Source organism: Phytophthora cinnamomi (assembly GCF_018691715.1).
Source record: "Phytophthora cinnamomi strain GKB4 chromosome Unknown Contig7, whole genome shotgun sequence".
Taxonomy (NCBI): Eukaryota; Oomycota; class Peronosporomycetes; order Peronosporales; family Peronosporaceae; genus Phytophthora; species Phytophthora cinnamomi.
The window spans coordinates 637,255-660,674 of record NW_027150940.1 but is presented as its reverse complement, the minus strand read 5'-3'; the positions used below and the strand labels follow the sequence as shown (position 1 = coordinate 660,674).

General features: G+C 49.9%; 8 protein-coding genes across 9 annotated transcripts; 7 read left to right on the top strand and 1 right to left on the bottom strand.

Moving 5' to 3' along the window:
- Positions 1-69: 69 nt before the first annotated feature.
- IUM83_11063 (Inositol oxygenase) lies at positions 70-1,858 on the top strand (the record flags this gene model as incomplete). The annotated part of the gene is made up of 2 exons (XM_067935603.1): positions 70-220; positions 327-1,858. 2 exons carry the CDS (start codon positions 70-72, stop codon positions 1,856-1,858), a joined length of 1,683 nt encoding a protein of 560 aa, XP_067798833.1.
- Positions 1,859-4,365: 2,507 nt separating this feature from the next.
- Positions 4,366-4,716, top strand: IUM83_11062 (putative secreted RxLR effector protein; the record flags this gene model as incomplete). The annotated part of the gene is made up of 1 exon (XM_067935602.1): positions 4,366-4,716. The coding sequence occupies one exon, from the start codon at positions 4,366-4,368 to the stop codon at positions 4,714-4,716; it is 351 nt and encodes a 116-aa protein (XP_067798743.1).
- Positions 4,717-5,754: 1,038 nt separating this feature from the next.
- IUM83_11061 (Inositol oxygenase) lies at positions 5,755-6,984 on the top strand (the record flags this gene model as incomplete). The annotated part of the gene is made up of 1 exon (XM_067935601.1): positions 5,755-6,984. One exon carries the CDS (start codon positions 5,755-5,757, stop codon positions 6,982-6,984), a length of 1,230 nt encoding a protein of 409 aa, XP_067798754.1.
- Positions 6,985-10,834: 3,850 nt separating this feature from the next.
- On the top strand, positions 10,835-11,299 carry IUM83_11060 (putative secreted RxLR effector protein; the record flags this gene model as incomplete). Its single annotated transcript, XM_067935600.1, has 1 exon — positions 10,835-11,299. The coding sequence occupies one exon, from the start codon at positions 10,835-10,837 to the stop codon at positions 11,297-11,299; it is 465 nt and encodes a 154-aa protein (XP_067798753.1).
- Positions 11,300-11,931: 632 nt separating this feature from the next.
- Positions 11,932-13,173, bottom strand: IUM83_11059 (Carbohydrate-binding protein; the record flags this gene model as incomplete). The annotated part of the gene is made up of 2 exons (XM_067935599.1): positions 11,932-12,923; positions 13,005-13,173. The coding sequence occupies 2 exons, from the start codon at positions 13,171-13,173 to the stop codon at positions 11,932-11,934; spliced, it is 1,161 nt and encodes a 386-aa protein (XP_067798845.1).
- A 1,034-nt stretch (positions 13,174-14,207) lies between these two features.
- IUM83_11058 (uncharacterized protein) lies at positions 14,208-14,859 on the top strand (the record flags this gene model as incomplete). Its single annotated transcript, XM_067935598.1, has 2 exons — positions 14,208-14,441; positions 14,503-14,859. The coding sequence occupies 2 exons, from the start codon at positions 14,208-14,210 to the stop codon at positions 14,857-14,859; spliced, it is 591 nt and encodes a 196-aa protein (XP_067798846.1).
- Positions 14,860-15,337: 478 nt separating this feature from the next.
- IUM83_11057 (uncharacterized protein) lies at positions 15,338-16,490 on the top strand (the record flags this gene model as incomplete). The annotated part of the gene is made up of 3 exons (XM_067935597.1): positions 15,338-16,210; positions 16,286-16,386; positions 16,448-16,490. 3 exons carry the CDS (start codon positions 15,338-15,340, stop codon positions 16,488-16,490), a joined length of 1,017 nt encoding a protein of 338 aa, XP_067798842.1.
- A 3,603-nt stretch (positions 16,491-20,093) lies between these two features.
- On the top strand, positions 20,094-22,934 carry IUM83_11056 (Proline rich antigen 2; the record flags this gene model as incomplete). Of its 2 annotated transcripts, none has more annotated exons than XM_067935596.1 (9): positions 20,094-20,097; positions 20,159-20,254; positions 20,348-20,434; positions 20,497-20,568; positions 20,643-20,795; positions 20,867-21,054; positions 21,891-21,909; positions 21,991-22,020; positions 22,777-22,934. In XM_067935596.1, 9 exons carry the CDS (start codon positions 20,094-20,096, stop codon positions 22,932-22,934), a joined length of 807 nt encoding a protein of 268 aa, XP_067798766.1. The 2 variants fall into 2 exon arrangements, with proteins under 2 accessions (XP_067798766.1, XP_067798767.1); XM_067935595.1 differs by lacking the exon at positions 21,891-21,909 and adding an exon at positions 21,870-21,886 and having other exon boundaries at positions 21,991-22,055.
- Positions 22,935-23,420: the final 486 nt, after the last annotated feature.

Below are 23,420 nucleotides of genomic sequence, written 5' to 3'. Positions count from 1 at the left end.
AGGCACCTCTCCTCCAGCTTTTCCGCACACCCGTTCATTCATTCGTCATTTCGCCGACCAAAGAAAAGGATGGAGAGCGCGTCGCTATCACTATCGTTGGCCCCGCCGCTGGGGGCCTGTGCGCCCGTGACGGAGGCGCTGCCCGCGCCCGCCGCGCGCTTTCGCCTGCAGTTCACGGACGACCGGCGCTCCAAGGAGCTGCGCTGGGTGCTTTTCGCCTGTACGTGACTTGGCGTGACCATACCGTAATACAGTGCAATTAGCGTAAATTTTATCCCTAACTCTCTCTAACTCGAACTGTATAACTCTAAACGCTAATTGCGCAGCCACTCAGCGCGGCGCCGTGGGGAAGCTCATCTTCACGCTGGAGAAGAACGGGACGGCGCACGTCAAGTCCGTGGTGGTGAACAAGGAGTTCCGCGGCCTGGGGCTGGCGCGCGTGCTGTACCTGGCCACGCTGGCCACGTTAGAGGAGAAGCAGGTTAGGGCGCTCTATTTGGAGGCCGAGGAGGACTCGAAGCGTCACGGCCGCTTAGTGGGTCTCTATCGGGGTTGGGGGTTCGCGGAAGTTGCCGACGCTACAGTGCTTTTCCTCTACAACGGCAACGAGTGTCTGCGCAAAGTGCCGATGGTATCGGTGTTCCAGAAAAGCACTTTTTTCCCCGTGCGCCCCAAAGAAAGCACTTGGTTCTGCATGATGGCGCTGCAGACCCCGGACGGCACGTGCCTCGTGGCCGGGGAGGACGGCAACATCGAAGTGAGCTCCAAAGGCAATGGGTGCATGTGGCAGACCCTTTTGGGGGCGACGGGGGAGGTTTTCCTGCGCAGTGTGCACGGGAAATTTCTATGCGTGGAGGAGGACGGCACCATTCTGGCTGATCGACCCTTAAACTCAACGTGGGAGACGTTCCAGGTGGTGCCGCACCATGCTGGGAGTGCGGCGCAAGTCGCCGGAGGTGTGGCACTTCGCAGTTTCCACGGGAGTTATCTGTGCATCGACCCCTTGGAGAAACAGGTGCAAGTGTCGAACGACCCTGTGCCCTGGGACGGAGGGGAGATCATGTCGTTGGTCTGCAACAAGGCAGACCCGCAGCCTCTTTTCGTGAAAATCATGAGGAAGTACCAAACCGCCGCGTTCGTGAAGACCCAAGTGGCGAAATATGGGGATTTGAGCCACGCTCGGATGTCGGTGCCCGAAGCGTGCAAGTGCGTGATGGAGCTGACAGGGGACGCCGAGAGGCAGAATAGCTGGGTGATCAAGTACATGCTGGCTAGTGCCACTGCTGTGAAGGACGACGGACACCCGGACTGGCTGCAGCTCGCAGTTTTCCTGCGTGCATTGGGGATGTTGTTCTTGTGCTGGACAGACGACGACAACGCCGTGTTGCGCAGCATCTCGGCGCAGGAGTGGATGACCAAGAACTCGACGTGGGTCGTGGGGGAACCCATTCCGAGCTCCATCGAGTTCCCAGAGCTTAACGAGTTGAATTCGGACCACTGCAATGCTGAGAAAGGTGGCGGCGGCGGTACTGCGGGTAGCCAGTGTGGATTGGAGCACGTTGTGCTGCCCTGGACGCCGGATGAATACCTGCATCAAGTGCTGTCTCGGAACAGGACTACCCTGCCGGCGGAAGCTCTGGACGTCGTCCGTTTCTGGTCCTTCAAGACCTGGTATGAGCAGGACAACTACGACGACCTCTGCGCGCCTCAGGACGTGGACACCAAGGAATGGATCAGCTCGCTCGGCAAAGTGGCGTGTGTGTCGGAGAGCACAGTGCAGAAAACCAGCGTCGAGGACGAGCTCATGTACTACCTTGGACTCGCGGAAAAGTATCTGCCGGACACGTTGCAATGGTGAACAGATGCGAGGTGTATTTGCATCAGTTAATTTTATGAAGGAATGGATAATGCGTAAACCGTGCGTTGTTCGTTCCAGAGTATACATACAAAGATCCCAGACGCAGGTGCCCCTGAACGAATTGATGACGTTGGAACTAGCCTTGCCCTATTGTCTTCCGGAAACAAACTCATACTCAAGTTTTTGCCGACAGTGATGTGGCATGTGAAAAGTTATTGATTCCTATGGTCTGATCAAGTCATGGCACCAACGTCAGAGTTATAACGGTACGGTACGCACCAGCTACATGTACAACCATCCGTTCGATTAACTCCTTCACATTGGCTCGCATCCACAGTACCGTAATATCTCGCTGCGTATTTCTGCCCGCCATCATAATTTGAGTTGGTCGATACTGCGCAGCAATGCGGTGCCAGTGTTAGCAATCGTCTCAGCACTAAATGAACTCTTAATTCCTGATTCGCTCTTTTCAGTAAGATAGTTTAAAGCTATGATTCAGACGAAGGTAGCGTGTATTCTACGTTTAAAGTTCGTCAACATTATTGACGAACACCAATACCGCATTGCTCCTGACTAGGTTCTCACTTAGCAATTCACGCCCCAGCCAGTTGGGGACAGTTTTACGGCGAGATTGAAAAGATGCAGTCGCTAGATGACCTGGTGCTAGCGAGCAGAGGCTGTCTTCAGGCAAATCTGAAGTGGATGTAGGCAGCTGGGTATGGCTTGTCGTGGATTCCTGTCTTCTTTGCCAAGTGCAACGCTGGCTATCACTTGGTTCGTATATTGCACACTGCGGTTGGTTTGTACGAGAAGATGCGAAAGTATCAAATCGCCACGCTGCTACTGAATGAGTTGCTGGCCGCGCCATTTCTCGAGCGAAAGCGCGGCTATTTATGGGATCGTTTAGCCTTGAATTTGGAGCACTTGAAGTGCACAAAGGACCGATGTCGAGTAAATTCGTATTCGTACTAACGAGCCAGCGAAACGTGTATTCCCAGTTGAGTTTCTCACGTACTGCGTTACACGCAGCCAGCGTAGTGCTCTCAGTAGCAGTGTAAATTTTTGTTTCAGAGTTGTTGTCTAGTAGTTCTCCATCACAGTCAACTAAAGCCGATACCGGTACTCAAGTGAATTTGCAGACCAAACACTCCTTATCTCATGCACCTGCTATCATAGACTCAATTTAGGTGAAGAAAAAAAGAAGAAGAAAAAAGAAACGTATTCTAAAGTACTTTTATTACTTGAGTTTCATTTCTCCAAAACCAACAATAGATGCATGTTAGCGTCCGATATGTCCACGGAATCAGACGTGCTCAAGGCAAAATGCATCGCTAAGCGGACCGAATTCCGCGGTAGGATCCATGTTTGCTACGGTGAGAATAGAAATCATTCTGACGTTCCCTTGTTTTGTGAAGGGATCATCAGGTTTACGACTTGAACGTCTATTTTACTAAGATACTGGTACTTCTCAATCGTAGGATGTGACAGATTTGCCGCATAAGCGTAATACATTACAGTGGATTACCATGGATCGTGGACAACCCTCTGCGACAAAGCAAATGCAAGCGCACTGCAGAGCAAATTGCCCCCATAGGATTTGTTTGCCCTAAGTTTACGTTTATTTGGAGCGCTCAAGTTGGGAAGAAACACCGCAATACGCACGATAGCGGCGTGAAGTTATGAGAGGATTTAAGTCCCCTGGCCTTCTTGTCAGTTGCTGTATAGCACTCATATGAAACTAAGTGCGGTCACCTTTCTTAGTGAGCGTTTAGTATGAATCAAAATATGATGTCGTCTGATCAGTGCAACAGAACGCTTGGGCCCCAGCTTAAGTGTCATCCCGGATGTTCTTCAAGAGTGTAACGTGCTGTGCAATTGCGTTGACGTGACTGGCATCGTCAACAAAACGACGACTAGACATCTTAAGTCCATAAGTAGTGATCCCATTCATGTATATGTAGTGCTCGCACAAGTTTTAGCTGTACCGGTATCTAGCACTTGCAAACTCACTGCTAGTGTACAGCAGAAAATAAACTTGTTGGTGAAGCTTGACGGAGGATTGGCTGGGTCGGTCTGTGAACGTATAATCTTAAATCAAATTCGCTGCGCTGGTTTTGTTATACGGATACCTTGTGGCACAAGGTATCCGTATAACAACAAACAAGTTGTGCAGCCTCCTCCATGAGGATGGATTTCGATTGACGATAATGGCAACATATTCATAGTCGATTTGGCGACAATACAGTAACACGGTCCAAACAGACCAACACGAGTGCAAACAGCACTTATAGTGAGGTAGAGTATGGTAAACCTGTATGCGGATTACACTATGTATTTGGCAATCTAGTATTAAGCTTTGTCATGCTAGCCAAATATAATAGCTGACTTGCTTATCTCACTTGCTGCCTCACCAGTCAAGTGGTCAAAGCTTACTACGGACTATCATCCTGCCTCACTTTTAAATTTGCGACCCAGCTATCAAGTCTCCATTTCCAACCGTTGGACTCATGCGTCTCTATCAAGTATTGGTGCTGATCGCAGCTTCCTTTCTGGTGGCTAGCGATGCTTTGTCGACGACCACGGCTTCTGACGAGGTCGACGGCCCGAACCAGCGGGTTTTGAGAACCCATACCCAGTTCAAGGTTACCGAAGATGAATCTAACACGGAAGAGAGGGGCCCCCTCTCTAGGAGTCAAGTGAAGGAACTTGTGAAGGAAGTGGGCATCGATTGGAAGTTGGTCAAGGCCAACCCGATGTACTTGCAAAGGCACGAGAAGTACGCCGAGTACCTCGAGAAGATGAACGAAATTCTTGTGAAGCAAAAGAGCAAGGGATCACCGAGGATCAAGAGCTCTTGATTGTCTCCCCGAGCTAAGCAAGGCTGACGCTACGAGAGTGTCAAGTCCTGAACAAGCCGTATTGACTAGACACAACACGTTTTAGAGGTTGGTTACGATTAAGCGATTGATTGAACGAGTACCTCGAAAAAACTTGTCTTTGCCCGTTCTGGAAGTGAAGTGACAATGCTGCTACTCCACCTTTCATCATCGTGCACACAGATGAAGCTACTTAAATCGCTAATGTGGGTTGCCCATGTTTCAATGTGCCTAGCGTTCCTGGTTCCAAATCTCCAGTCGTCAGACGCTGCTTCAATATATTCTTTTTCATGCTTTGCCAGTTTATTAAAACAGGAAACTTGCTTCTCAGGTCTTGGTTGAAAAATCAGGAACAGAAAAGAAAAACAAGCGTAGGATGCATTTAGCATTAAAATTTAATATTTAATAACCAAAAACACGATCTCCATCAACGCACGGCCTCAACATAGCTTACTTTGTAAGTATTAACTTAAACAAGCTTCTCTTCAAAACCTCGTCTTTCAAAAGATGCTTCGTATACATGTAATTATCCAATATACGCCCACGAGGTAAAACCTACTGCATCGGTTGCACTAACTTGAGCTAAACGTCGTACTGATAATACTCCGAGTAACTGGGAAATCATCACTTACCTCAGCCGAAGCAGAGTAAATCATCATGCCGCCATGTCCATCTTGGCGAGCGAACTCCTCCCACTCGGCTATGACCGTGGCGTTGGGTCCAGGACCATAGGCGCACCCTCCACCGACACAAAGACCGATCGTAGCCAGCGAAAAGTTCCTACCCAACTGAGTCCCCCAGGCAGCGAACGTAGTGCTCTCAGCAGCAGCATAAATTGACGCTGCAGTTTCATTGTCCAAGTTGACATTGTACGCCATGATGTTCACCCAGTCGACATAGTCCAGAACCCCAGTGGGAAAACAACGCGAGTACGCCGGAGTCGCCTCCGCTGAGCAAACAGATACGTCTCCCTCGTAGAAATAAGCGTCGTACGGCGATGAGCGTCTGCGCAAAGTGCCGATGGTATCGGTGTTCCAGAAAAGCACCTTTTTCCCCGTGCGCCCCAAAGAAAGCACTTGGTTCTGCATGATGGCGCTGCAGACCCCGGACGGCACGTGCCTCGTGGCCGGGGAGGACGGCAACATCGAAGTGAGCTCCAAAGGCAATGGGTGCATGTGGCAGACCCTTTTGGGGGCGACGGGGGAGGTTTTCCTGCGCAGTGTGCACGGGAAATTTCTATGCGTGGAGGAGGACGGCACCATTCTGGCTGATCGACCCTTAAACTCGACGTGGGAGACGTTCCAGGTGGTGCCGCACCATGCCGAGAGTGCGGCGCAAGTCGCCGGAGGTGTGGCACTTCGCAGTTTTCACGGGAGTTATCTGTGCATCGATCCCTTGGAGAAACAGGTGCAAGTGTCGAACGACCCTGTGCCCTGGGACGGAGGGGAGATCATGTCGTTGGTCTGCAACAAGGCAGACCCGCAGCCTCTTTTCGTGAAAATCATGAGGAAGTACCAAACCGCCGCGTTCGTGAAGACCCAAGTGGCGATATATGGGGATTTGAGCCACGCTCGGATGTCGGTGCCCGAAGCGTGCAAGTGCGTGATGGAGCTGACAGGGGACGCCGAGAGGCAGAATAGCTGGGTGATCAAGTACATGCTGGCTAGTGCCACTGCTGTGAAGGACGACGGACACCCGGACTGGCTGCAGCTCGCAGTTTTCCTGCGTGCATTGGGGATGTTGTTCTTGTGCTGGACAGACGACGACAACGCCGTGTTGCGCAGCATCTCGGCGCAGGAGTGGATGACCAAGAACTCGACGTGGGTCGTGGGGGAACCCATTCCGAGCTCCATCGAGTTCCCAGAGCTTAACGAGTTGAATTCGGACCACTGCAATGCTGAGAAAGGTGGCGGCGGCGGTACTGCGGGTAGCCAGTGTGGATTGGAGCACGTTGTGCTGCCCTGGACGCCGGATGAATACCTGCATCAAGTGCTGTCTCGGAACAGGACTACCCTGCCGGCGGAAGCTCTGGACGTCGTCCGTTTCTGGTCCTTCAAGACCTGGTATGAGCAGGACAACTACGACGACCTCTGCGCGCCTCAGGACGTGGACACCAAGGAATGGATCAGCTCGCTCGGCAAAGTGGCGTGTGTGTCGGAGAGCACAGTGCAGAAAACCAGCGTCGAGGACGAGCTCATGTACTACCTTGGACTCGCGGAAAAGTATCTGCCGGACACGTTGCAATGGTGAACAGATGCGAGGTGTATTTGCATCAGTTAATTTTATGAAGGAATGGATAATGCGTAAACCGTGCGTTGTTCGTTCCAGAGTATACATACAAAGATCCCAGACGCAGGTGCCCCTGAACGAATTGATGACGTTGGAACTAGCCTTGCCCTATTGTCTTCCGGAAACAAACTCATACTCAAGTTTTTGCCGACAGTGATGTGGCATGTGAAAAGTTATTGATTCCTATGGTCTGATCAAGTCATGGCACCAACGTCAGAGTTATAACGGTACGGTACGCACCAGCTACATGTACAACCATCCGTTCGATTAACTCCTTCACATTGGCTCGCATCCACAGTACCGTAATATCTCGCCAGCGTATTTCGGCCCTGTAATATTTGCCTCCGTTATTCCACCTCGTAAGCCAGGGTCATCATAATCTGAGCCGGTTGACACTGCTGCTGCCGTCCCAGCAATGCGGCGCCAAGGTTAGCAATCGTCTCAGCACTAAATGCTCTTAATTCCTGATTCGCTCTTTTCAGTAAGATAGTTTAAAACTATCATTCAGACGAAGGTAGGGTGTATTCTTCATTTAAAGTTCGTCAACATTATTGACGAACACAAATCCTATCCTCCTACCGCATCCCCTCTGACTTGGTTCTCACTTAGCAATTCACTCAAGCAATAGAACTCATGAAAGTTCTGGTGTTGATCGCGGCTTCCTTTCTGGTCGCCAGCGATGCTCTTTCGACAACCACGGCCCCCGACCACGTTGAAGAACCATGCCAGCGACTTCTGAGAACCCACCCTCACTACAAGATAACTGAGGATGAAGCTGAAACTGAAGAACGAGTCCAGCTCTCGAGATAACTAACGAAGAAAATTGTGCATCGATCGGGAGTTGGTTGAGACCAACGCAATGTACCTGCAACAACACGAGAAGTACGGCGAGCATCTCGAAAAGGCCAACGAAATTCTTGAGAAGCAAAAGAGTAAGGGCCCTCCAAGGATTACGACCGCTAAGCTGTCTCTATGCAAGTTGGTCGATGCGAGTGCCTGATCTCTGAACAAGCAACATGTGGAATCGTTCCGATTAAAGACAACGGTGGGTTCTTACGTCTAAGCGAATAACAGAACCTGTTCGTTAAATGTCTACTCTATTTCTTACGCTTCGGTGCGTGGTATTGTAGACCGAGCAGGTCTACAGTTATTATAGTAAGGAACTAGGATATTTGGGTTTAAAAAATACACTAATATTCTCGAGCCATCTGGAATAAACTGAACCGGGTATCATCGCTTAACTTGACCGATGTCGAGTAAATCCGTATCCGTACTAACGAGCCAGCGAAACGTGTTCTCCCAGTTGAGCTCAACCCGCCACTCCGCACCCTAATTATCGAAATGCACAACTAGCCCCAAAGGTGTAGTGTTGATTGTTGGAAAATGTACACATGCTGTCGTAGACTCTATCCTGTCGCTGCTACGTAAAAAAATATAAAAAAAGAAACACACTCTAAAACCTGCATACTTTTATTACTTGTTTCATTCTCCAAAACACGCGTGGTGCAACAAAAGATGTATGCTAGAGTCCGATGCTCAGGCAATAGGTATCGCGAAGTGGATCGAATTCCGCGGTAGGATTCATCTTTGTTACGGTAAGAAAAGAAACCGGGTTCTAAAATTCCCTCGGTTTGTGAAGGGGGCATACCTAGTGTGAACACGTTTTGCACAATTCGACTGAACGAATTACACCGATCAGCTACGTAGGTTGCTAAATCTATAGCTTTGCATTGAAAAATTAAAAAAATCATCACCATCCGTACGTAGTGTGTAGCAGCTACTCAACTAGTAATATGTATGGGACTTGTTGCCGTCAAAAAGTCCATTTGCTGTTGAGGACGGCAATCGCATACTATACAGGAACAGCACAACGAGGTTTTGTATAGGGCAGCCACCGATCCCCGTGGGCCAGTGGTCACACCCTGACACGGAAACCGGGAGGTATCGGGATCGATCCCCGCCAAGTGCGGGACTTTCCACGGAGGCTGGCGATAGGCAATATCTTGCCACTCCGTGGAACGGTCCGCCCTGCCAATCCGCACCCTGGTGTAGGATATTTGGGTGGACTGGAGGCCCCAAGTTTCGAAAATTCCCCATAGTGTAATGAGGGGTATCGGAACCCGGTCCCGAAATGGGTCGGAGAGCCACAGGCATCCCCACCAGAGCAAGCGTCAAACTTGGTGTGTGGGTTCCGGTTGCATATTTTCTATAGGGCAGATGGGATGACATCTCGGATGAGAAAGTTCCTTGGCAATGATCAATAGTTGACTACACCAATCCAGTGGTCAATGCTTACCACGGACTATCATTCTGCCTCACTTTTAAATTCGCGCCCCTTCTCCATTTCTAACCGTTGGACTCATGCATCTCTCTCAAGTGTTGGTGCTGATCGCAGCTTCCTTCCTGGTGGCTAGCGATGCTTTGTCGACGACCACGGCTTCTGACAGGTCGGCGGCCCGAACCAGCGGATTTTGAGAACCCACCCTCAGTTCAACCTGTGCACGCACAACTCGGTAACGTGTGATTGGCTAATTTTGGTATTCATCTCCAGCAGCACTGGAACTAGAGACGCGTTCTCACTGCGACCATATCCATCCCCAGCTGTGTAGAGAATAGGCTCTTACTGACTTGAATTTGTATTGGGGCCCTTTGGATCGATTGGGCTAACTGCCTCAGCCAGGCAAATTTGACCGGGAATCACAATACCCGGAGAACCCACTAACAGTACTACTAGTAACCAGAGAGTATCACTATTTGGGATACCACTGCAGAGAGGATGTTCTGTAGTTAGTGGCGTAATCCGGCTGGACCATGGTAAAAAAGACCAGCCATGGTGATGTTTTTAGTAATAGTGTGTACAAACTTTGTACACATCATCACGTGTGGCGTGCCGATAGAAAGTTACTAGTACATTTCATCGGCGATGTCCGTTTTCAGTATTCCTAGGAACAACATGTTCCCCAGAGATGATGCTCATTCCATACAAACCGCGATTCGGTTGCATAGTGTTTTATCCCGTCTCCCGATCAGATTTTCAATCCCGGATGCTCTATATCGTAAAACTCGATTAGTTTGTCCTGTTGAATTGGCCGCTCACAGACGATTTGTAGACTTCTAAATCGGGGGTATCTCGATTGTAATCGGAGTACAAATCTTTCGTTGGACTCATAATTATGACTAACCTGTATTCATATACCTCAGGCACGAGCAGTGGTGGCATCTATGCTGTAGTACACTCATCGAGATCGTGTAGGTGCAGCCGTGCGCAGCTCCATTTGTTTTCTTCGTGTCATTAACCCTGTACAATTAGTTGGACGCGATACTGCGACAGCCACTGCAACGATTGTTCTCTGAATAAATTGCGGCTGATTTAGCTACACGGACCGAATGTCGGTTGAACATCGGGCATTCGGTCTGAATACCAAGCTAAATCGGCTGATTATATGTAGCGATTAGCGATTGTAAGCCCAATTCATACGAGTTGCCTCCGTAGTCGTCGTTGTTAGTAACTTTGAGGCGAAATCGAGGCACCCCAGTTTAATTAGGGTGTCGGATTTAGCAAATCGGGGGTTACAAATCTTAATAAGCAACTAAATCGGCCGATTTACAATATAATAAGACAATCTACAAGATCTCTCTGGAATGGTAGGAGATCTCAAATACGGATGACGACGGTCTCGGTACGTTATGGGTGATGACGGTGTTGCAATGAGATTCGCATCGATTGGTCCTCATCCTGCCCGCATTAACGAATGTACATTTCAGGATTTACTCTCCAGCTCTTAGGCTCCCGGTCCCAACCAAGGCACTCATGCGTCTATCTCAGCTCTTGGTGGTGGTGATCGCGGCGACCTGCCTGTTCACCAGCGAAGCTCTTGCAACCGCGACGGACAACCAATCGAAAGTGGGTTCAACCCAGCGCCGTCTGAGGTCTCACCGCACAACTATAGCTGATTCCGAAGAAAGGGCCATGACTCCGGCTCTGACTATCGAGGAAATGAAAGCCCTAATGGCGGAGGGGCTAAACGAAGACGCATACGCCATAAAGCTGGGTGTTAAAGACAAAAGGGATGACCTCACGAAGGCCGGCGCAACGGGCTTGAACGATTTTTTAATGACAGACGAGTACAAGAAGCTCAATGCCTATCAAGACTTCTTACGAAACGCGCGGAAAGTACACGCCAGGGCGGAGGCGCTTGAGGCGCTCAAGAAGGCTAAGGCCAATAAGTCCAAATGGTCGTCTTTGGTGAAGTTGGTACGGCGATCCCACCATTAAATTTTGCTAATTACCGTAGATACCTTCCAATGAACGCGTAATAAAGCTCTACTTACCATTATAAGTCATTTCACTTTGTTCCTCTTTTTCCGTTCTGGATGTACGCAGATGAAGCTACTTACATCGTTAATGTGGGTTGCCCATGTTTCAATGTGCCTCAGCGCTCCCTGCCGAACGTATGAGCACTCGTATAGAGAAATTATACGAGTGCTCATGCGTTCCGAAGCGCGGGCAGGGAGCGCTGAGGCACATTGAACACCGTGACTAACGTTCCTGGTTCCAAATCTCCAGTCGCCAGATGCTGCTTCAATAGACTTCTTTTCATGCTTTTGAAAGCCGGGCCAGTTTATTAAAACACGAAACTTGAAAGCTTCCGCACTTTGCTTCTCAGCTCTTGGTTGAAAAATCAGGAACAAAAAAGAAACACAAGCGTAGCATGCATTTAGCATTAAAATTTAATATTTAATAACCAAAAACACGATCTCCATCAACGCACGGCCTCAACATAGCTTACTTTGTAAGTATTAACTTAAACAAGCTTCTCTTCAAAACCTCGTCTTTCAAAAGATGCTTCGTATACATGTAATTATCCAATATACGCCCACGAGGTAAAACCTACTGCATCGGTTGCACTAACTTGAGCTAAACGTCGTACTGATAATACTCCGAGTAACTGGGAAATCATCACTTACCTCAGCCGAAGCAGAGTAAATCATCATGCCGCCATGTCCATCTTGGCGAGCGAACTCCTCCCACTCGGCTATGACCGTGGCGTTGGGTCCAGGACCATAGGCGCACCCTCCACCGACACAAAGACCGATCGTAGCCAGCGAAAAGTTCCCACCCAACTGAGTCCCCCAGGCAGCGAACGTAGTGCTCTCGGCAGCAGCATAAATTGACGCTGCAGTTTCATTGTCCAAGTTAACATTGTACGCCATGATGTTCACCCAGTCGACATAGTCCAGAATCCCAGTGGGAAAGCAACGCGAGTACGCTGCAGTCGCCTCCGCCGAGCAAACAGATGCGTCCCCCTCGTAGAAATAAGCGTCGTAGGTCAGAAGCGTTGTCGTGTTTCCAGCCGTGTCCAACGCTTCACGTATAGATTTCAACATCCCAACAGCTCGATCAGCACTGAATTCTGCCCCGACAGTCTCATCGTCCAGATCGATCCCAGCAAACCCGAACTTCGACACCAAAGCCGTTGCAGATTCCGCGAACAGCGTAGCGTTGGCAACCTCCGACATGTTTTGATTGTTGGTCGATCCGCCGATACTCGCCATCGCCAAAATGCACCGGGCGTGGAGCTGCTCCACACACTGCGAGATGTTGGCGTCGGTCGACTGGAACGAAGGCACGATAACACCATCGGCGACAAGAGCGAACCCAAAAACAACGTGCGTGACGCCGTCCGGAACACTGTCACACCCAGCCACTTCACTCTGCCAGAACGCAACAGTGCGGTCTTTAGCAGCGACGGGGGAGCAAGACGACGACAAAGACTCTGAAGTCCCGGAAGAGGAGCTGGAATTCCCACTATTTCCAGAGCTGGACTTCTCATCGGAGCTGCTTGACTTGTGCAAAGTCACTGCAATAATGACGATGACGACTACGAGCACCACGAAGCCTGCACATATAGCAGTAAACACGTACAGAGTTAGTGTAGGGAGAAATCGGAGACCGTCGTTAAAAAACTAACACAACGCACCGCCCACGACGGGGATCGCTTTTTTGAGCAATTTCTTGCGCTCTTTCTTGTGTGGGGCAACGCTTTGGCTGTACGACGTCGACAGGAACGGGCCCATGTCGTTGGGCGGGTAGTAGCACGCGGACGTCTCCGATTCATCCTCGTAGCGTCGGGGCGGCGACCGAACCATCGCTTGGTGTTGTAACTGAAGCGCTCAAAGTGAAAACTGAAGTAGGAGCAGGTGGCTGCCGCTTGGCAGAGAATCGTCGCCACGAACTTAAACAGCATCTCTCCCACTTTTGCCATCCAGTTCTGTACGTGGCAGTGCTCCAGATGGCTACAGTCTCATGAACCTCATGGTGACCCCGGCGTTCTTCACATGCCTGCAGGAGCTATGGCAGAGACCATTTGGCGTTTGTCTCAATCCGCGGGTACCCTGTTTGTTCCGCACAGGACGTGGTGAGCAAGTACTGCGAAGAATCGATGAGAACTGCGTGGGGTGGCTGGCCAGCCAGCTCTTGTATTCATGCCCCCCATGACCAAATGATCTAAAAAATCAACCCGTTCGTTACCGGCGAAGCGCTGTTAGTCGCTCGACCTGGAGAAGTGTTCAGCGGCGAAATGGTCCAACCGCTGCGTTCGATCGCAGACAACCCGAAAGACGCCACGCTCAGTCTTCGTATATTCAGGCTGGAAAGCTGAATGCCGTGCCACCAGACGAAGATGGCAACGACTGGGATATCGACGGACTGGAATTGGACCTCGATCCCAGCCTGTCAGCTATTCTCGAAAAATACGACGCCCTACTAGGTTCTCCCGTCGGAGTGTCGAGATCTGACCAGTCTCAGGAGCCCAATGACATCGACTGTCCGCAATTGGAGCCAAAGAAGTCGTGGCACCAGCGCCGCCGGGAAGAAGCTCTGCAGTTGCGCCGACTAGTAGCGGAGCTGTCAGACACTCTCCGACAGGAGAAAATGAATCCACCTCGATTTCGCGAGGGCCCAGGTTATCGTCGCTGATGGAGGATCTAACGAAGAGGCAGCTAGTGCGGCTGGAAACCAGCAAGGAGGAGAATACACGACTGCGCGGCGCCATCAATCGCAGATTAAAGCGGTCGAGCGTGCCGTCAAGAGGCGGCTACGGCCACTCGCTGCGCCCAAGTCAAGCCTCGGTACGGCGGATGTTATCCCATCGGTTCGAAACAGCGAGGTCTTCAACGACCTCATGACCGGAATGGGCGAGGTGTATGCCAATCTCGACAAGTTTTTCAGGCAGGTGAAGATGCAGGAAGTGACATGTCCTGGACGACGAAATGACTCGGCAAACCACGCGGACAGAAACATTTTCCTCGAGCTCTTGGACTGCTTCACAGTTCCATTTGACCTTCGGCAGACCGAGCAGGCGATCTGGGCGCTCAAAACGACTCCGCTGGGAGAATCGAACGCGATTTTTGCAGAGGTACGTCGCTGCAATGTTCATCAAGCGTTGGTCAGGCTCACAAAACCTAATGCTTCTCTAGTATATTACCGCAGACGAGAACACGCGCTTAAAGAGCGCTTGCCTCACCACTACAAGGCACGGCCGGGCGATGTCAGTAGTTGTCCACGTCGCAATTCGAAAGTACGTGGAGCAAGACCGGACGGTGCTCATCACGCGCAAGCTGGTCCAGCCGATCCAGGACCTTTTCGCCGTTTGCTTTAAGGAGACAGCGCGCCTTCTTTTGAAGCGCGGCAAGCCATCCGCGACAGGACCGACAACAGTGCTGCAAACACACTGCCGAGCGACGGACCACGAAGCGCCGAGTCACGGAAAAGCTCAGCGCGGGCACTCGAGCTGGAGGACCACTCCGTACTACGAAGGCGGGGCTCGCGCCTGAGAGAACTCGATCGCTCACTTCAACCTCAGCGTCGAGGATATGCTGGTGCGTGATTCTATTCGGTCGTTCTGAAGAATTCACGAAAGCTCTCACCAGAGCTCGAGCGGTACACACTGCATGCATACCCGACCAGACGTAGAGATGCATGCCACTACCATGGATTTACTCTCCACAACGCTGGATTCTTGCGGCGTCGCGTAATACTATGATTACACTCGCTTCCGTTCTAAATGATTGCCCATGTGGGAGTACTGAAACCTCTACAACACCCGATACACCGAGAAATCATTTCCTACAGTTCTTTTAAGCCTAATCTAAACCCTGTCAGCACCGTATACTACAGGTTATCCGTTTCAGACGCCACTCCACGAAAAGTTCAGAGCGGTCAGTCAGACCAGCAGTCCCGCTGCGCGACTGCCAAGACAATTCAATTCGCAGCGCGGCACCGCACCGCTCTGACCCCCGCAGTATGTCGATCATGCTCTCAAGTGACGAGGATCTCCTCATGGACGAGTCGTCCGTGCTGGCGTTCCTGGCCGACTGCGAAATGGACAACGAAGTTGATGCGCCAGCTCCCACGGTCTCCTCTAATTCCTCGACCCCGACGCGGTGTGATACATTGGTCGCCTGGTCCGACAGCACCAGCTCCGCCAGTTCCCCGGAGAGACCAATCGCAACCGACAAGAAGAAATCGTGGCGACAGCGCCGCAAGGAAGAAGTTTTGACGCTGAGGGAAGTGGTGAAGCAGCTGTCGGCCGAGCTCGAGCGCCTGAAATTGGCTGCGGGTGTGCACTCGACCCTCCCCACCGCTATTGAGACGTTGAGACTGAAGAGTACAGCCAAGCCACAAGCTGCACACAAGACGGAGGCGTCGGTCATCTGGGAGAGGATCGCAGGTCGCCAGTCGATGCTGCGGCAGAAGAGTGAAGAGGAGAACGCCAAGCTGCGCGAAGCCTTGAAGCTCCAGCTGCAACAGGCCAAGAGTCTGCAGCGAGCCATCAAGAGGAAGTTGAGAGAGGACCTGGTGTCGTCGTCGATGGACCTCATCAAGCAGCATCGGCTAGACACCAGAGGCATCACGCCGCCGGCGAACAACAAGGAGGTGTTCAACCAGCTGATGTTGGGTTTGGACGAGGTGTACGAAGGTGTGGACGCTTTCTTTGAGAAGACTGGGATGATGGAGCTGCCTTGTTGTGGTCGGAGAAACAACTCGGTACAGTCCCGGGCTATGGGAAAGTTTGTAGAATTTCTGGATAGCTACGCGCTGCCGTTCGATCTCCGTAAGACAGCCAAGGTGATCTGGACACGGGGGAAGATGGAGTCCAGAAGTAGCAACCTTTACTTCTTACAGGTGAGTTTCCACTGGTTCTCGCCTTGATGCTGTTACGGCTTCTTGCTCACGAAGTATGCTTTTTTTTTATTGTAGAATTTTACTGCCGAGAGCAACACCCACATGACGAGTTTCTGTTTTGCGCTGTCCATAGAAGGCTTGGAATTCCGTGTCATCATGCGCGCTGTGACGCGAAAGTACGTGGAAAAAGGCCGTGTTGTATTCATCAAGCGGACGCTAATTGAACCAATTTACGAGAATATGTCGCTCGCACTCGTCGAGACGACTCGAATGGTTTTGAAGCGCGGCGGTTTATCGTCGCTAGGCCCCACAACAGTGATGCAGACTCACCGCGAGGCGGAAATTCGTGGGGGAGGTGTGTCTTTTGAGGTTTCTGACCCCAGGCTTGACATTGGTCTCGAACACTGGGAAAATAATATCACCCGCCACAATAACGACGTGGAGGACCAGTTGATACGAGCGAGTTAATATATAATATCAGCCGCAAGGTGTTCCTCGAATCTACTTTGTTGAAGAGATTTGTTCGCGTTGATTAGCATTGATGATAGTTTTTTGTAGATAATCGATACTTGTCAGGAAAACGTCGTGTAAAACTTGTGGTTTCTATGCATTTCTTCGTGCACTGTGCACGAAGATTTCACCGAATGCAGTTATTTCAGGCATACAAAAAGCTAGTGGGTTCACGAGAATGCAATCATTCACTAGAATTCATCGTGCAATTTGCACGATGGGACTCGATGCGTGATCAGCTCGAAAAAAGAAAGATAATATACATTTTTCAGCGTAAATTTTGGGTGCTCATCTCTCTAGCTAGTGTTTTCCACGACAAGTGATCTAATCTTCGTTCTCTGCCCCTACTAGACACAGACGAAAACGGAAGACGAGATTTGATCTGCTCGTACAGAAGGCCAGCACAGTCGGTAGAGCTTTTAGCTCGGCGCAGCTCGGTGTTTGATAGTAAGCCTTCTATAACTTGCATCAGTGGCTGGAGCTCAGCCAGGCGAACCTTTCCAACTCGGGTAGCCATGTCATGCTTTGACAGTATCCGTAGTGCAGGTGATCCAACACACCAATGCTGCCATATTAGCCGGAGTGTCCCGTTAGGAAGTACAAAATCTTCTGCAACTCGGCGAAAGCCACCACCCCATTGCTGTAGCTCGAGAGGTGATTCCGTCGTGGAAACGACATCAACAGTCCTTCTATCCGGTTGTTCGCCAGCTAAATGGGTACAACTAAGTTGTGAACGAGCAAGAACCGCAGCAAAAGCTGATTCCAACGCCTCGATCGTCGTTATTGAACCATGAACGTGCCGTTTAAGAGTATTCGCGAAGGAATTAGTCAGACCTTGTTTTAACGAATCAATTTCCGCGTTGTACTGTGCCAAGGTGACCATTATTCCCACATGTGGAGGAATTCCACTTGGAGTGATGGGATCATTGACTTGAAAATTACGACAAACAACTCGTTGGCGAAGCCACTCAAAATGCGATCGATTGCATGGTGTAGATAAAGAGGTAGTGAACAGCAGGTGATTATGTGGCAAGTGCTCGCGTAAGAACACAAAGTGATACAGTATTGAAGCAAGACCGAACTGACACACCATTCGCAAGCTTGGTGGTGCTCCAGAATAGACGGTATCCATAGCAAACTTTAAACGCTTTTCTAGCTCCAATCGATCTTCTTCAGAGCTGGTTACTGGGCTAAAAAATGGGAGTAATGTAGCAAAGTTTGGTGAATCAAAGGGCAGACCAGACACATAGCGCCCAACAATCATATCACCAGCAGCCTCAAATCTCACATACTTGTCCTGGACCCCAGGAAGAGTCCAGCCAGCGCGAAGGCATATTGACGCAGCGGACGGACCTGATGTTGAGCAACTGCTAGCGTATGTAGAAGCTCTTTTCCTCGCCGAGTGAGTGCCAAATTCCTTCACTGTCATCCCTAACTTTGATAGCACAATTTGCAATACGTCTTCACTTAGCACACGTTTCAGTAACTTGAGAAATCGACTGTATTGATTTCCACCCTTGAATAATTTTCCATCGCTGGCGAAGCCCAGAACAGCAAAATAAATCCCCAAGCCCAAAATCGGACAAATCTCTGGCATCGTCGGATTGGCGTAAATATGGCGAGGACCCCGAGGACGACTACCGTCTTGGTCGTTCTTCACGTGTGCAAATTTTATGGTAACGGCATCTTCTTGCCACGAAACATGTGCATGTCGAATGGTTGCTGCATTCTTAGCGCAGTACATTAAAATCCAACAAATAAGTAAAAAGGAGTGACCAAAAACTTCTTTCTTCTTGCTTGAGCGCAGCATAGCTTTGGCAATCTCTTTGTACATCGAAAATGAGAACGGCTCCTTACCCTCAGTAAGTCGCTCGTTGTTTCGCTGTGCAGTGCGGGCAACAGTGTGATGAAGTCCCTTGAAAAATCTTTTCATTTGGCGGTCAAAACCATGAGGACGTGAGTGCTCAGTCGTAGCGTACAGATACACTAAAGCCGAGCGAACATTACCAAACGTGGACTTCCCTCCTGTACCGTGCTGCTCCATCGAGGTTAAATAGCGCATGCAATCCTTAGTCGTTAGCACCTGCAGGTCCATGGGGCTCTCCAAAGGTTCACGTGTGAACCATTGAGATATGCTGTCATCACTGACGGACTCCAGTGCGAGAAATTGCCTTGTAAACAGGACTTCACGGTGATCACGATCTGTGTTGGCATATAACCACCCCGCAAGCTGTATCAATGCACGACAGTACGCGTATTTGGTGGACGCTGCGGTGGTGTTGCCGAGTACTTCATCAACTCGAGCGTCCAGGGCCTCCATGATGCTGTTGTGCGACTGTTCACTAGATTTGAAGTCTCCAAATATTTTCTAAAATAGACTGCGTGCACTTTGCACGACGAAATCCATTTATCTATACTTTGAAGTCTCCAATGGAGACCGAACCCAAAACTATGCTTTAGGCCTGTTTTAGCGGAGACTGCTGCTACTTGCAATACGAACGTATGTTCAACCGCGCCTGTCAATTGTTGTGCAGGAGAAAAGAATAAAAGCTAGTGTAAAAGGGATGACGACCGTGTATTATACAAAAACGGATGAGATTCTAGTGCAAATCAATCAAGGGATGAATGCCTGGTGTGGATCCATTAATAACGCTAGCTACACTCTCGGAGACATCTATACCTACGATGTCTTTTGCTGAGATCATTCTGGTCCCTCGCATGAGATAACGTACCAACCCACGTACCAGGGTCGAGGAATTTCGCAGAATTGCACTGTCGAGAATTTCTCTTTTGAGAAGGAAACAAAGCCGTGCTTCGCCCGGAACAGCTCTGAATTTAGCGGTGAGCGTGCGAAAATAAGAATATGATTATACAGTGAAGCGCTAATGCTAGATCGTTGTCACTTAACCCCCCAACGCGAGAGCCTGAATGAGACACGATTCGTTAAGATGCTTATCCTGTATCAGCCACGTTAAGGATTTTATACTTTGTTTTTGTATGACAACATACAAAGGTTAAGTCAATGAGGGCTAGGCTTATTTCTTATCCTTCCCGGGATGCCGTGCAAGAGTCGTACAGTTCAACAATTAAGGGATAGAGGTCCGAGATGGGGTGGACACAAATCAGTGCTGGGGATTACAGGTATTTTTTGTCACCACACGCCAGCCGTTATATCGAGAATTTCCCCGGCAACCCCGCAGATGTCTGGATTTCAAGCATGTTGGCGTGAGCTGTACCGAGAAGGCTGGCGCTCGAGAGCGCCTACGGGCCTTTCCAACGAACATACCTACCTGAAGCCGGGCAAGACGAAGAAAGACAAGCGAGGCGTGGACTTCTTCGTCGGTGAGAAGGAGCTGATGGGCTATCTGGAGACTTGGGTAAGCATTTGTGGCAATTGTGAGGCATAATTCTTGCGTTTAACATAGATTGACCTGTCAGAGGAGATGAAGAAGCAAGCCGTGAAGCCTTCAGAAACCACGACCACCGATGAGAGAGCGGATGGGCAGGAAAAGGAAGCAGCAACACGTGACAGAGGTGCGCAGGCTTATATTGTCTTTACACGCTTTGATTCTAATAATATCGTATCTTATACAAATCCGGGAACGGTTTCGGCGAATCCGGGCGCAGTGCCAGGTGGTGGAGGGTCGGTACCCGCGCCGAGAGTTGCTAGCGTGGATGTTGCTTCCGAGATCAATGACGAATCATCAAATGGAGGTGCGGTTGACTTAAGTTGTCCATACATGCTTGATTCTAACACTATCGAATATATTATGGAGGGATGGATGCCCCCAGTAGCCCCGCCAGCGAGAAAAACTCCGAATCACTGATAGCTACATCTCCACATGATGGTACGACTTCACTTCAACACACTAGCTGTATCCGAGCCATTTTTGACATTTGGTCATTTTGTATGCAACTATAGAAACTTCCCGACGCAACCTTGCCGCCGAGTTTGACGATGGAGGTTTGTCGGACCGCAGTGAATGCTTCGTGGACGATGGCAACGGCTCGATGGGTAGTGCGTCGGATGCAGAAGTTGAGGAAACCAAAAATGGTGATGCTACAATTGCACTGGGTACGCTTATGATGTATATACACGTTATGGATACATGTTATTGAGTTTTATCGTGTCCGTGTATTTCTTAGACGACCCCAACATTCGCGCTCCTGGCGAAGACGTGACGGGATATGCAGCTTTGGACTCGGGTGGAGAAAGCGAGGGCACGTCGATCATTGATGAAGATGAGGACCTTGGCGCTGGCGAGGCTGACTACATGGTGGAGGACGGTGGCATCAGCTCTGACGTGCAGTTCGAACCGTCGCTAGTCGAAGCGGTGGGAGGGTTGGGTGCTATCAACCGGGGCAGTGTGCATGCGGACATTTTGAAGGATATGAAATTCAATGGATGGAGCGTTCCAAACATTTGTACTCCGTTTCCATACATGGGGGAGCCGTATGAATCACGAGCGAATACTTGGATAAGTGATGACTACCCTAATATCTACCGGGGACAGCACGGTCCCACTGATGAAGCATTGGCTGCTGCTTCGACGGCGTTGGGGGCGTTTTTTTTTGTTTGCGCCGCCCCAGATGTGGGAGGATATTGCCGGCAAGAGTTACTACTTCTTGGAAAATTTAGACAAGCGTGCAGCTGCTCAACACGCTAGAGAGCAAGATCGCCGTCGACAGGATACCGACTTTGTTGTGCAGTCTCCTGACCGAATCAAAGCCCGGTTGCTTGCTGCGCCCGACATTTCGGGTCGAGAATTTTGCGTTTTCATCGGCCTGTTGATTGCAAGAACGATTTCCCCAAACAAAGAGAAGTTTGAGAACCATTGGAGGACGACAGACGAAGGAGCCATCCCCCGTGGGTGTTTCAACCCATTTTTGACTCGGGATCGGTTCGCTCACCTGTCACGCAATATGCACTTTAGCAGAAATGATGACGCGCATGCTACGACTGATCGCGCGTGGAAGCTACGACCTGTCATTACTACGCTCCAACAAACGTTCCAGAGCAACTTCATTCCGCAACCCGTCATGGCATTTGATGCTTCCATCGAGGTCTTCATTCAACCGCATGCGTGTCTACATGAAGGATAAGTCGCATAAATGGGGTACCAAGCTTTTCATGCTGTGCTGTTCACAGACCGCGTATTGCATCCGGTAGGCAAATAGCGTTCCTCAAGGCACGCTGTTTTTTTTTGGCTTATAAGTTATCTTATCATGTCTGCTACATGCTAACCATGTTCCTATTGTGTCTCATACAGGTTTGAAGGCTACTGCGGTAAGCGCCAAACGTATGACGGGAGCACACCGCCCGACGAGAAGTCTGGTCCGGCAGCGGTAGTGCGAAACCTACGCCAAGTATTCGTGTCCGCCGGACCGCGCGCGTTCCGCCTGATCGTAACTGATAGGTTTTACTCCTCAGTGGTTCTGGCAATGCAATTGCTATCGATGAATATCTACAGAGTGGGGACTATTATAATGAACAAGCGTGGCCTGTGTGAAGCCATACTCCCAAAAAAACTAAAAAAACATGGGAGAAGAGCGTCAAACAAGCGACCTGCAGACATCGAGCGAGGCACCTATGATGTGGCTACCTGAAACGGGGTTACACGTACAAGTGGCTACAAGCCACTTGTGATTTTTAACAGATAGGATATCTGTTAAGAGTTTTAGATACTTCCTCACCTTGGTGTAAGACACACCAATGGATACATTGAAGTGGGCCACCACAATGAGTGGTCCACACCTACCCAAAGATCCTATTGGTAGAAAGCATCTTTCTACCAATTAGAGACGTGCATATTAGCGGGGCTCTGACAGCCAGTCGCTATCAACCCCTTTTATAGATGAAAAACAGTTTTAGCAGATTTAACGGAAATTCCCGATTAATACCCTCTACCCAAATAGTACCCTCTCAGAGTAACCCGGTAGTAACCCTACAGTAACTCACGTACCCTACCCTGCTCTGATGACCAGTCATCTTTTTACACCTCACTTCACTGACAGCAACACTGTCATTAACTCAGTCTCTGCTGCTGGGTTTGCAGACAGCTACCTGGACTGGCACGTTGCGAAGCACGACGTGTATGGTGAGCAATTCTGTACAAGCTGGGAAGCCGCTGACGAGGACCACGAGGATATGGACGACTTTAACCTGGACGAGCTGCACGACGCTCTTGATGATGCTGCACTGATCGACGAGTAAGCTAAGGTAGCGATGTAACCTTTTGGTAATACAGAGTAACCTTTCGAGATTTTGTGAGGGGTACTATTAAATAGTGCCCGGGGTATTATTCCGTAATTTCCGTTAGGAGGAAGATCAATTTACAAACAATGCAGTTCTCATTTTACCTATTCTAAGTCACTTGGAATACCTTCTTATTTAAATTATATTTGTGTATTCAAATATAATTAGCCTAAGTAATTACTAAGTACTTACGCTTCCTCATACACGTAGCGCAACGTGTAAGCAAAAGTAGTGAGTCAAGTTAGACCCACTACACCTAGTTGCATTTTTTAGTCCGTCCAACGACCGACTGCTTGACGTTCGTAGGAGGTGTACGAACGCGGAGCCGAGAACCCCATGAGCACGGAGGTGCCCATGGAGAGCTCCAACACGCCCGCAACGCATGTTGCACGCGCAGACTGCCCCCACCTGTCTGACCCAGAGTGGGAAGCCCTCTAACGGCTG